The sequence below is a fragment of the Drosophila montana genome, unplaced genomic scaffold (assembly GCF_035044405.1).
Source record: "Drosophila montana isolate Dmon_TW-CO22-7 unplaced genomic scaffold, ASM3504440v1 contig_3200_1, whole genome shotgun sequence".
In the NCBI taxonomy this organism is placed as follows: Eukaryota; Metazoa; Arthropoda; class Insecta; order Diptera; family Drosophilidae; genus Drosophila; species Drosophila montana.
In genome coordinates, this window is record NW_026998080.1 from 8,836,989 (window position 1) to 8,849,761 (window position 12,773).

Below are 12,773 nucleotides of genomic sequence, written 5' to 3' on the forward strand. Positions count from 1 at the left end.
TTGCGCTTATCAGGCGGCGCTCAAGCTATTGATAGCAGCTCTCTCTCTCTCTCTCTCTCTCTTTCGCTCTTCTCTCTCTCTTTCGCTCTTCTCTCATGTGGTTTGCCTGCTGCTTATAATCGCGCTGCTGTCGCCACAGTGGCTCAGTTCTGGACGCACCGCCGTGTGGTGCAAAAGTGAAAGCGATTCAAACTAAAGTTCTTCAAGGCGAAAAGATGCGCTACGCGTGTCAAGCTCAGCTGCTGCTGCTGCTGCTGATAGCAGCTATTGGCGTAAGCATAATTCAAAAATAAACTCTTAAAAAAAATCTAAGCCTTGCAGAGATTACCGACTGCGCAATACTCTACTTTGATCTTAGTGTACATAGTAAATTCTATACCCAAGCCCTATTAGCCTGAAGAAGTTCCTTATATACCCTGCATATATATAAACACACACACTTTGGCAACAACTGTGCTTCTTCTTGCCTCAGCATCTCATTTATACTTATATAACTCTTCAGTTCATACGCTATATAATCTTTGGAACATCAAGATGGCATATTAACCTATAGACTATATACAGCCAGATAGATTATTATCTCCCAATATTTATACTAAGAATCTACACTTTTACTTTTAATTCAAGTGAGAGCTGAGGCATATAACTAATAAATCTTGCTAACACAATCTATTTGTCTCTCCAAATCGATATTTATCGATTTTCAATATAAGAAAACCTTGTTAGTTCTGATGTAAACACTCCTAAAGTCAATGCACAAAGTCCACATACCCTTTATCAATTTGTGCACAGGGTATACATGCGCATAGACAACAATTGAAACTTTGTGCCATTTGTCTGACCTTAGGTGACAAGAGCTGGCGTCAGCTCTAGCTACGATCGGCAGGCCAAGACGTTCATTGATCAGTCGAGCGAGCGCTACTACAAGCTGTACAATCAGATCGCCTCGGAGACGTACTCGGCGAACAATGAGGAGGACTTCGAGGCGCTCTTCTCGAAGCTGACCAATGTGAAGCGCATTGCCGACGAGCTGGTCGGCATTTCGCGGGAGGCGAGCGGCTTTGATCTGAGCAAAGTGCACGACGGGGAGCTGAAGCTGGCGCTGCAGGAGCTGCGCAAGGTGGGCGATCTGTTTGTGCTGGGCGAGGATTATTTCTCGTCGGTGCAAATGAATCTGGCGGCATTGCAGAAAATGTCCACGGACAAGGACATCGAGCCATATCTGGGCGGCGCCAAGATGCCCAACGAGGACGACAGCCCGCTGGCCTACTATCCGGACATACAGAAGATTGTGCAGCGCAGCAGCGACGCGGACGAGCTGAAGTACTACTGGGAGACGTGGCGCGATAAGAACCAGATCTGGGCCTCGGTCAACTTCTACACAATTGTGCAATCGTACCAGAAGGCCGCCAAGATACTGGAGATACCCGTGCATCAGCTCTGGTATCGCTACGACAGCCAGGAGATGCTGCAGCAAATGGAGCAGGCCATGGCCGAGCTGAAGCCCGCCTATCAGCAGCTGCACGCCTTTGTGCGTCGCGAGCTGCACCAGAAATACGGCAGCGAGGTGGTCAATGCGAACGGACCCATACCGGATCACCTGTTCCAGCAGGTGCTCGAGCAGGCCTGGGAGGAGGGCAGCATCATTGAGGGCTTCTTTCCGCGCAAGGATCTGCCCCAATACGACGACTTCGTCAAGCAGCTGAGCGCCAAGGCGCTCATCAATGAGTCCGAGAGCTTCTATACCTCGCTGGGCTTTGCGCCGCTCAGCGCCGACTTCCACAAGAACCAGCTGAAGGAACCCAACGAGGACAGACCCGACGACGACTGCCGGCCCGCGCTCTTCGATCTAACGCCCCATGTCTACATGATGTACTGCGAGAAGGTTAGCTTCAGGAAGCTGATGCAGTACCACGCCCACATGGCGCGCGTCTACTATGCCGAGCAGAAGAAGCAGCTGCCCTCGTATTACTTCAAGGCCTACAACCTGGAGTATCCCGTGGGCGAAGCTGTCGTCCTATCCGCCTCCTCGCCCACACATCTGACGGGGCGTGGCCTGGCCAAAAACGTGCAATTCACGGAGCAGACGCTGATGAATCGACTCTTTAGAATGGTGGGTAGCAGGCAGGCAGGAGACAGGAGTAACCTCTAAGGACCTTTCTCTCTTCATTCTCTCTTCCAGGGCATTCACACAGTTCTCAACATCCCGCTGTACTATGTGCACACCAAGGTGATGCACGATCTGTTGAACGGCACCGTGGACATGGACACGGTCAACAGGCACTATTGGCGCCTCTTGGAGCAGCATGCCGGCATTGAGCCGCCCACGGATCGCACGGAGGGCGCCATAGACTTTCCCTACAAGTTCTATGTGAACATCGAGCAGAATTATCAAACCAAGTAACTTACACCTAAAAAGAAAACTATCTATTGCTAAGCTAATTGTGAATTGCTTGCAGAAAATTCATTTCGGAAATTCTGGGCTACCAGTTCTATCGTGCGCTGTGCCATCAGGCCAATCATCGCGGTCTGCTGCACAATTGTGATTTCTATGGCAATTTCGCTGTGGGCAACAGCCTCAAGTGCGTTTCGAAAGTTAATCTAATATTTACTTAGTTTAATTAAAAAACTATTCCTCTATTTAGAGCTATGATGTCGCTGGGCTCAACGAAACCTTGGCGTGAAGTAGTTGGCAAAGTTTTGCCCAAAAATACAGGACTCAGCAGTCTGGCGCTCTTGGAATACTATCAGCCCATTGTGGACTGGCTGAAGACGCACAATAAGCAGACCAAAGTTAAGATTGGCTGGAATTCTACACAAAAAAGTAAGTTGAAGTTTGTTAAGGCTTAGAATTTGACACTAACGTGTTTTTATTTTGTCTTGCAGAAGTCGTTTAAGTGCGCTTTTTATGTTATTTACAAACGTTTGCTTGTTAAACTCAATAAAAACTTTTGCTAAATATTCAAATTCGATTTTCAAATAATAACTGACAGTTGGCATGCGCTTGGCAGCACTGCAAGCGAGTCAAATGAACTGCGGCAATGAACTATGTGAGCTAGTTCCGTTTGCAGCTGTTGTCTCGCTTGCGCCTCAGCAAATGTTAGGCGCAGTGCAGCTGCGTGTGCGCTGGGCGTGAGAGTGAGACAAATATATAGACACACATGTGGCGGGAAAACAAAATATTCAAAATGCAAAAAACTCGACTTTGTGCTTAACAAATCGATTATAAATGAAAAGAATTCTCAGATATATAGATATATAGGAAAAGGTGAAACTATAAGAATTAAGAGATATTTTAACTAATTTATTCAACGGTTGCAACAAAAATACATTACTATAAAACTAAACAAAATAACTGAATTGTTGTTGATATTCAAAAGTTATTTTGTTTAATCTGATATTTTGTATAGTTTTTTTTGCATTGTTAAATAAGTTGGCCTCAATCTTGGATATTCTCTTTAAGCAGCCCTGGTCATTAGCAATTTCTGCGCTTGCCCAAGAACCATCAGCCACAAGAGATTTGTCCACTTTGGCAGCGTTTTAGCCACAGCAATATAAATGCTGTTAGCTTTGGCTATGATTGGCTGCTGCATTTCCCAATCGGCTGCCAGTCAGCCGAATAATCTGTTCCGGCCATTTGGCAGCGCAGCTTTCGATGCACTTTACCTTTTGCTTGCCACAAATGACCGCCGACTCAGTTGCCGTGGTGGGCGGGCGAGTGGCAGCAAGGGACGAGGCAACCTCCAGGCTGAATATGCGTCCGCTAAAGTGTCGCAATGCTTAGTCGCAGCTGTCGCAGTTGAAGCCCATCGAAGCGCAGCTTTGTGCGTGGCACGTTCGTCGCTTGATTGCGTTCATGCAACAACAGACCCAAAAGCCACATCCACATCCGAGACGCCATCGTCGTCGACGTCTGGACTACATGACAGGCAGCATTTTTGTAGCTTGTATCAAGCGGGGATTAGTGTCTGCCCCTCTTGGTTGGCATTCTGTCAAGCCGGACTTCAGCTTGACGCTTCACTTGCCACACACACACACACACACACACACACACACACACACACACACACAATGCCTGGCGAAAGGTCAGCGATTCTGGTACTTGATGGTCATTAGCCAAGTCGCAGCTGCAACGAACTGTGGCGCAATTGCAGCCGCCATGCCGCAAGGTCGTCCGCGTCCATTTATATGCGTGGCTGCTGCCAAAGATTTGGTCAGGGCTTTGAGCTAATCAGCGGGGCGTGCCGTAGCCTCTTTCACTACCAATTCGATTTCCAATTGTTTAGTGGGCGGTTTCTTTTGACCGTTTCTTTCTTTTTTTTTTGTGCGTGTGTGTGTGTGTAAATGATTGCATTGCGTGCCGCCCGCTGCTAATTGCGCCAAATTGCAGTCAGGGGGCAACGCGCACTGAATGGCCATGAAATGAAATTGTTTCCATTGCGGCGGCGGCAGCAGCAGCAGCAGCAGCTGCTCCACAGATTGCCAGACGGCTCCAACTTTGACATGGCACGGCTGCCGCAACAGCCAGCGAGCCGGACGTGAACTTCCAAGTTGGAGCTGAAGTTGAGTGAAAGGCACCCACGCCGTCGCCGTCGACGTCGCCATCGTCAGCGTCAGCGCAATCTTTATTCGGCTTGCTGAATGCCTCTTTATGCAAAATACTCGAAATGGCCCACAAACAACAAAAAGGGAAAACAAGTTAAATGAAATTTACATGCGGCTGTCAGCCAATTTGGTTGAACTTTTTTAAATTGCCGCCTGGCCATCAACAAATGCATTAACATTAACCCAAAAATTCGTCTTAACTATCTCATGTATGGCTCGCTCTTGCGCTGTCTCCCTCTTCGTGCTCTAGCCCCACCTCGCTCTGTCGCTTTGGCGAATTTTCTGTTTACACATTCAACTGGCGCGATTTAAGCAAATATTTTCTCACTGGTTTCGCACAAAGGAAGCCAAATGAAACGAAACGCGCCAAACGAGCTAAATAATCCGCGAATCTTACAAATGGGCGCAGGCATAGACAATTGTGAAAGGAATTACCATAAAGTTTAGACCAAACTTTTATAGAGTGTGGAATAAAGATTGGAGACAAAAAACAGAGAGACTGCATAGAGGACAGGTTAAACTATCTAACTAACTATCCACCATAAATATAAATATAAATATATATATAAATATAAATATAAATATAAATATAAATATAAATATACATATACATATACATATACATATACATATACATATACATATACATATACATATACATATAAATATAAATATAAATATAAATATAAATATAAATATAAATATAAATATAAATATAAATATAAATATAAATATAAATATAAATATAAATATAAATATAAATATAAATATAAATATAAATATAAATATAAATATAAATATAAATATAAATATAAATATAAATATAAATATAAATATAAATATAAATATAAATATAAATATAAATATAAATATAAATATAAATATAAATATAAATATAAATATAAATATAAATATAAATATAAATATAAATATAAATATAAATATAAATATAAATATAAATATAAATATAAATATAAATATAAATATAAATATAAATATAAATATAAATATAAATATAAATATAATTATAAATATAAATACAAATATAATAGAGATATTTATAGATATAGATACAAATAAAAAGTTTCCTTTACAAATCGTAAATTAATTAAATTAATTTGTGCTTTACGTGCTCCAATATCATATCTCCAGCCAAGAGTTATTCACATGAAACTTAACAAATTTTTGGCGATTCGCAGAGGCAGCCACAAAATTCAAGTAGATATCATTAAAATCGCGCTCAAGCCATGCAGACACGTATTTATTAGACCCAATCTGGAGTTGCTGCGGCGCCCCGTCGCTTGCCGCATGCCGCACGGTCAACGCGCAGCATAGCAATCGAAAAAATAATAATAAAAAAAAAAAACAACAAAATCAACACGCAGCTGACCCCAAGCAATTAAGAAATTATGTATATTATGACGCGGGCTGTGATGATGGCAACAAAGGCAATAATAATAATAAAAATATATTAATAAAAAAAATGAGGGAATGCGAAACAGACGCTCAACGCTCGAAATGGAGGATTATGTATACGCACCGATGGACGGCGCACAATACAGCTGCTGCCCCAATATGTTGTATGCTGGCTTAAATACACACACACACACACACACACACATGCACACATGCACATACATAACTGCAGGCGCTTTTTTGTTAACCTTTCTTTATGATTATTAGCAGCAGCAGCAGCAACAAAATACACAATGATACAGCAATGCCCATAATTATCATTTGTTGCATTTCATTTCTCTGTGTGTTTGTGTTTTTTTGGGGAGCCAAACAATCCCGACTTTCGGCTGTCGCATTGTCTTCAGAGTCTTCTCCCCGCCCCATACACACCCTGGCTTTTATGGCATTAGGCGTGTAAATCATGGCTTTAGTGTGAAGTTTTTACTAGTTGTAAATCTTTTACACTTCTATTAAGTGGAAAGCGAACAACTATGGGTTCTTCTTTGATGCGCATTAAATGCAAATCATGGCATTTATTTCGCTCAATGTCGGCTTCCTGCCATGGCGAAGGCATAAAACAAAAGACTGAAGACACGAACGCGCCAAAGATTTTAAGCACAGCTTGCGGCCGTGTTATATAAGCTCGTGCTCGCCTTAAATTAAACTCAACCAAAAAGCCACGCCAAAGGGTCAGAGGTGAGACAGAGGGAGAGAGTGAGGCAGAGAGAGGGAGGGAAAGAGAGTAAGCGAAGCGGGGAGTGGGAGGCCTGCGGCTCTGGCCTGCTGTGTAGGTGGAGAAATTATGTTGACATCATCGCCAAAAAATTGCCAAGAAGCCAAGCAACGCGAGCTCGTTCAATACTTGCAAAAACACAAGCAAAAACAAAAAAAAGAAGAAAAAGCGTTGGGTGAAAAAATATCAAAATAAAATTAATTTTACTTTCATTTTCGGTGAAGCTCATTTCATTTACTTTTGCGCTTTTGCATTTGTATTTGTGGTTTAATGAATTATATTTTGGGCATAACCGCAAAAACAAATCGTCTGCTGTCTATTTTTGGGTGTTAGTTATTCAATCTGATTGCATTTTGATTATGTTGCAAATGCCACAAAGCAAGTGCCGGGATTTAGATGCTCGCTTTGACAGGCAGTTGGTAAACTAGCTGCTAAATATTTGATTTTTAATGATTTCGCTTTTAGATAAACTGAAAGTATCTCGGCAAATGAGTTGAGTTGACCAGCCCAATTGACTTAACATTCACTTTGACAGGCAAATTTAAATAAAATTCTTGTCAATTTTGATAGATTTAACACTCAGTTTGACAGGAAGGCTAGCGTTTCTCTTTAAACCTCAACAATGGAGCTGTAGTTTTTGAAATGTACTTTGACAAGAGGCTTTAGAAAATATTCTTGTCTGCTTCGATAGATTTAACATTTAGTTTGACAATAGACCTGTAATTGACATTTACTTTGACAGGAAGTTTTTTGAAAATTGTATGTAAAATTATTTGCACTTAATTTTGTAAAAGTCAGAACTGATAAAGCAATAACATTTACTTTGACAGGCAAATTTAAGTAAAATTCTTGTCAATTATGTTAAAGTCAACGTCCAGTTTAACAGCAAGGCTTGCTAACTCCACAATAGAGCTGTAGAATTTGACACTTACTTTGACAGGAAGTTGTTGTAATATTTTGCAATTTTATATTTATTTGCACTTCTTTTTGTAACGGTCTGAGCTGTTAAAACTGCAGATCTGTTGTCTAACTGACGGACTGATGAGGTGAACGGTGCGCAATGAGGAAATCTTTTTATGTTTTTCTTATAATTTGCAACTTAATCATAATGAAAACGTTGCGAGCACGCAATTTGATTTGATTTGTTGCGCCTACTGCACAAAAGCAATGAAAGTCAAAAGCGTTTTAGCTTTAAAAATTACCTTTTAATAGGCCACAGCGTAAATTTCCTGGCTCGATGCCAGATGGCACAGACATAGTTACAGTCCCATTGCGAAAAGCGGGCCAATTTGTTTACCAATTTGCTTTTGCTGCTTATGAAACGCATCGCATCGCTGTCAACTGTTTTAAGCAATTTTCTAGGTCAACTGCGGTACCCAACAGCAATTGCCAAACAGCATTTCCAAATGTTAGCCACGCCTGCTGCCAGGCAGCTGCACACTAATGTGCAAATTATTCATACGCCTCGCTTCAAATCTGGCTGTCATCTTTCATTTTGGGCAATCAAATTTTCTCAAATTGCAACTCGAGTTGCCTGGCTAAAGACCCGAAAGGTAATCAACTGCAGGCAACAGCCAAGCCGAGCAGCCAAGCCGTGTGCACAAAGAAATAGTTTTCTTTATGCGCGCGTGTTGTCTATGGTCTATGCAACTTTTTTACATGTATTGTAAGAGACGCTCATAAAGCTCATTTCGCTGAACACAAAGAAAAAAAAACACCCTCGGTTACGCATGCCCCGTTGAATCTGCCGTCTGTCGGATTGTATAAGCCATCAGTTCCCCCCTCACACACACACACACACACACACACACACACACACATGACACATAAATATGTCGCGCGCTGGAGCTGTAGCCGCAGCTCTTGCATAGACAATTGTGTAATTAGCCAAAAAAAGCAACACACACAACATAAAAGAGCTAAAAGACAGTGGTAACAAAAATCTAAACGTCTTTTAGCTTTTCACATATTCATTTCCATAAGCCGCCGCTCGATTGTCTGTGGGCTGGCTGCTATTTGGCAATCCCGACAGCCGGCAATCAGTGCTCAGAGCTGAGACCTCAAACTGGTTGACACCTTTGCTCTGGCGGCGCCGAAATTGATTTATGACTGCCTCACTGCCAGCTGTCATATGCGCTTCCATATATCACGATCCCATATTTTGTATCTTCCTATCTTGGCCAGCACCGAGATATTTATTGTTTATTTGCTGGTCTTCAACCGAACGTCTACTAATTGCCGCTGGGACGAACAATTTCTTGGTAAGTTCGCCCTGGGGCACGTGCCCATTGACAATGCGAGTACACTGTGAGAAAACTATCAACTGTTTGCGAATAAAATCCAAACTCTTGGCATGTACTTAAACTTTTCTCAGTAAGTGTGATCCTTCTTGAACTGTTTTTATTATAATTAATATTTTAAGAGTGCACGAATTCATTTTTGCTAATAGTTACACATCATGACTAAGCTGTTAAATACTTCGTGTAGAAGAATGATTTAAACGGCGTATTTTATTCAACAAATTAGTTCAAATTAAATTTCTTATATTTGTGTAGTTATTTAGATGAAAATAACTCGTTCTAATTCAATTATGGCTTATTTCTTTTAATATCCATTCACAAATATGGAAAGTTTTCAATATCCTAGACACACACACGCACACGCACACATTAACTGCGCTGCACAAACATCCGCTCTGAATATCCGGCGTTATTCGTGCGTGCCTTTTTTTTTCTTGCTCCGTTTTATATATTTATGTAATTAATAAACAATTAAAGGCAATTCGTTAAGCAGTGCTAATCGAATTAGTACGTTTGGGTGCATAACTATAGCGAGTGCGAACTGAACGCAGCGCACAAACAAAAGACTGAAGGCACGAACTCAATATTGAAACACCAAACACAGAACTCATTCTCAATGTGAGTTCTTTATTAGAATCTTTGCAGCGCGCTGCGCTAAATGGCATCACGAGTTGGACCTGGGCAACAGTCAAGTAAACAATGTGACAAAAACAATCCGAAAAAACAACAACTAATACTACTATATAGCGCATTTCGTAGCAGCTGTTGGATATAGCTGCAGATGCGATTTTTGCGCACTGGGTTTTAGCTTACAGGCCAGGCCGAGCCAGCCCGAGCCGGGCCGGGCCGGTAGTTCATTATATCACCTCTGGGTGAAAGTGATGATGGCATTCGCACACACCAGAGAGCGGCGTACAGATACACACACGTAAATGAAGCATGTGCGAACATTTTCCTGCCTCATCATTTTGGGTGCTTACCGCTGCAGCAGGGTGTGTGTGTGTATGTGTGTGTGTATATGCAGCTGTTTAACGTACAGCAAATGTATGCTAATCTCGGTATCCAATTGCATCGTTCCCCTCTCCCCATGTCTCTCACACTCTGTGTGCTGCATTTGTTGTGCCTCTTGCAAATATTTGTGTTGCCATTTTTTCAATTATCGATTTTTATTTGCCTTTGACGTTGAGCTGTGAAGCGCAGACTTTGCAAACTTCCTCATTGCACACGCTGCCTGTTATGCAGTTGCAGCAGCAGTGGGAAAAAGCAAAATGAGAAATAAAAAAATATAAAATAGACGACAGCTACATCATTTAATGTCTGCAAACAGCGCGGCTTTGTCTCTGCCAGAGAAATCGGCAAAAAACAAAAGATGCTGCCACCAAAAAAAAGCAAGAAAAACAAAACGAAAGACATCTAAATAAAATGTCAGTCAAATGAATATTCATAAATTGTGCGCAAACAAACACAAAACAGAGGCAAATGAATGATTGCCAACAGCAGCAGCAGCAGCCGCAGCTGTAAAAATTGTGCCAGGCTAGGCGAAATTAAGAGCAATTGCTACTCGAGTTTGCGGTTAAGCTTTATTTTTTATTGCGCTGCCTGCCGTATGCAAATATTTGCCCAGGTCACAACAAACACACACACACGCTTAAAACACTTTCCAACAGACGCAAGCATCCGCCAGCAACATCAACAGCAGCAGCAGCACCCGCGCTAATGCCAATGCCCATGTCCGCCAGCTGAAGCTGAAGCTGGAGTATTTCCAGTCACAGCTACAGCTATAGCTAAAGATACAGATATAGATACAGATACTAGCACACATACAGATACATTTGCCCGGCTACAACTTCAGTTGTAGAAATGAGCTGCTGCTCCTTTCACTTTCAATTCGCCAGTGCGCTGAAATGAGAGCAAAACGGACTTTAGCGCGCCAACAACAAGGGAGCTAACAACAACAACAACCACCAGTACACACACACACAAACAACACTCTTCAGCTGCACAAACATAACAACAATCAAAATAGAAGAAATCACTGCGATGATTCATCTGAATCTGTTGGCAGAGGATGCTGCGAAACGCTGCTGTCGCCATCGTCTTTTGACTTCGTTCGCATTGATTTTCCAAAGGCCACTCCACACATGCGTGTGCGTGTGTATGTGTGTGCGTGTGTGTGTGTCTGCTCATGTGAATTAATTTTTTTCTTTTTGTCAACTGCTTTTTGGGAGTTTCCCTCGGCCCGTTGGCTGTTGAGATCAAGGCTCCTTGGCACAGCCTTGACGTTGAATCGGTGAACATTCAGCACAAGTTCGTTGCCTAAGTCTTTCGTTTCGACAATGAACGAGTAAGTGTTCGCGCTCAAAGATGAACTGTTACCGGGTAGCTATTCATTTGACTTGCTGTTAACCTGATAAGTAATGAGTTTGGGATGAGTTCTTGGACTTAAGCGAGGGTCATGAGATGGTAGAAATATATTTGTGGGCGGCATAAAGTTAAAGGTCGTTCAAGTTTGTTTTTTATTTGAGAGAGTTGAGGTGAATAATAATTCGATTTAATAATGAAAAATCGTATGATTTAACCAAATAAACAAAAGCTATATCATTTGTCGATCTTCAGTTTAGTAGATATTCGAATATCAAAATTAAAACTTCGATATTTTTTGAGAAGATAATTTTCTTGTGCTGCAAAATTATCGATAGTTTTCATATCGAAATTATTATAAAATTAAATCAAGAATAAACCTTAGATTTGTTTTAATGGAAGTAAAGCCGTAGTTGACAGCCAATAGATAATTTGATAGATCGTAAATTATCGAGAAAAAATATTAGATAATTTAAAAAAAACCCAAAGACATATTTGACAAGAGATTATTTCCTGGTGCTGCGAGGTTATCGATAATTTTGAGAGTCGATAATTGATAACGATGCGATAAGTGCGCGTCATAAGCCCATGCTAATTGCCCTTGCACCTTTGTTTATTTCGCAGACTTTGCTCTAATTTTGTTGACAATGAGCCTAGCTCGTTTTATTATTGTGCTGTGGTCAAATATCCCCCACATTATGGAGGAGACGCTACATTCACAGAGTTTATGTAGTTGACAAGGTGCTCCGTTTACATTTCAATCGCATTGACGCGCCTAACTGCAATTAGCTGTCAAAGTCAAGTCACAGACATGTCACACACTGTCAAAAGGCATTAAACATGTCGATGCTTTTGTTGTTCTGTTTGATGTGAGCTAAAAATGTTTAATTGGCGCTTGTCACGGCTGGACAGTTGTTGTTGTTGCTGTTGCTAGCTTTGTAAATGATATAAAGCTGGCGGCTATTTAAATACTGAATGCGATCGCAAGTATTTGTGCTCGTCTGCGTACTTACTATTGACCATGGCGGCCAATGATGCCTTACGGACTTCATAACATAATTACAGCTTACGAAATGGGCGCCTGTCGTTAGCAGCAGCAGCAGCAGCAGTTGGAGTGGGAGGGGGTGGGGAGGTAAGATGGTAAGGCGAGGGCGCCGCCGGCTGTCTGAGCCGGCATTAAACAATAAGTATATTTATAAATATATTTTTGTTGTAAGTATTTGTACAATGCGCTGGCTGTTACTGGCATTTATTACACGCACACTCACACGCACACACACACTCACACACACTTACAATGAGCGTCGTCCCCTTTCATA

The 12,773-nt window shown here is 41.7% G+C and overlaps 1 protein-coding gene across 1 annotated transcript; it reads left to right on the forward strand.

Annotated features, from left to right (window-relative positions):
• Positions 1 to 140: 140 nt before the first annotated feature.
• Positions 141 to 2,967, forward strand: Ance-4. Its single transcript, XM_064687418.1, has 6 exons — positions 141 to 272; positions 848 to 2,113; positions 2,183 to 2,400; positions 2,460 to 2,582; positions 2,646 to 2,824; positions 2,887 to 2,967. Exons 1-6 carry the CDS (start codon positions 216 to 218, stop codon positions 2,895 to 2,897), a joined length of 1,854 nt encoding a protein of 617 aa, XP_064543488.1. The 5' UTR covers positions 141 to 215; the 3' UTR covers positions 2,898 to 2,967.
• The last annotated feature ends 9,806 nt before the right edge of the window (positions 2,968 to 12,773 follow it).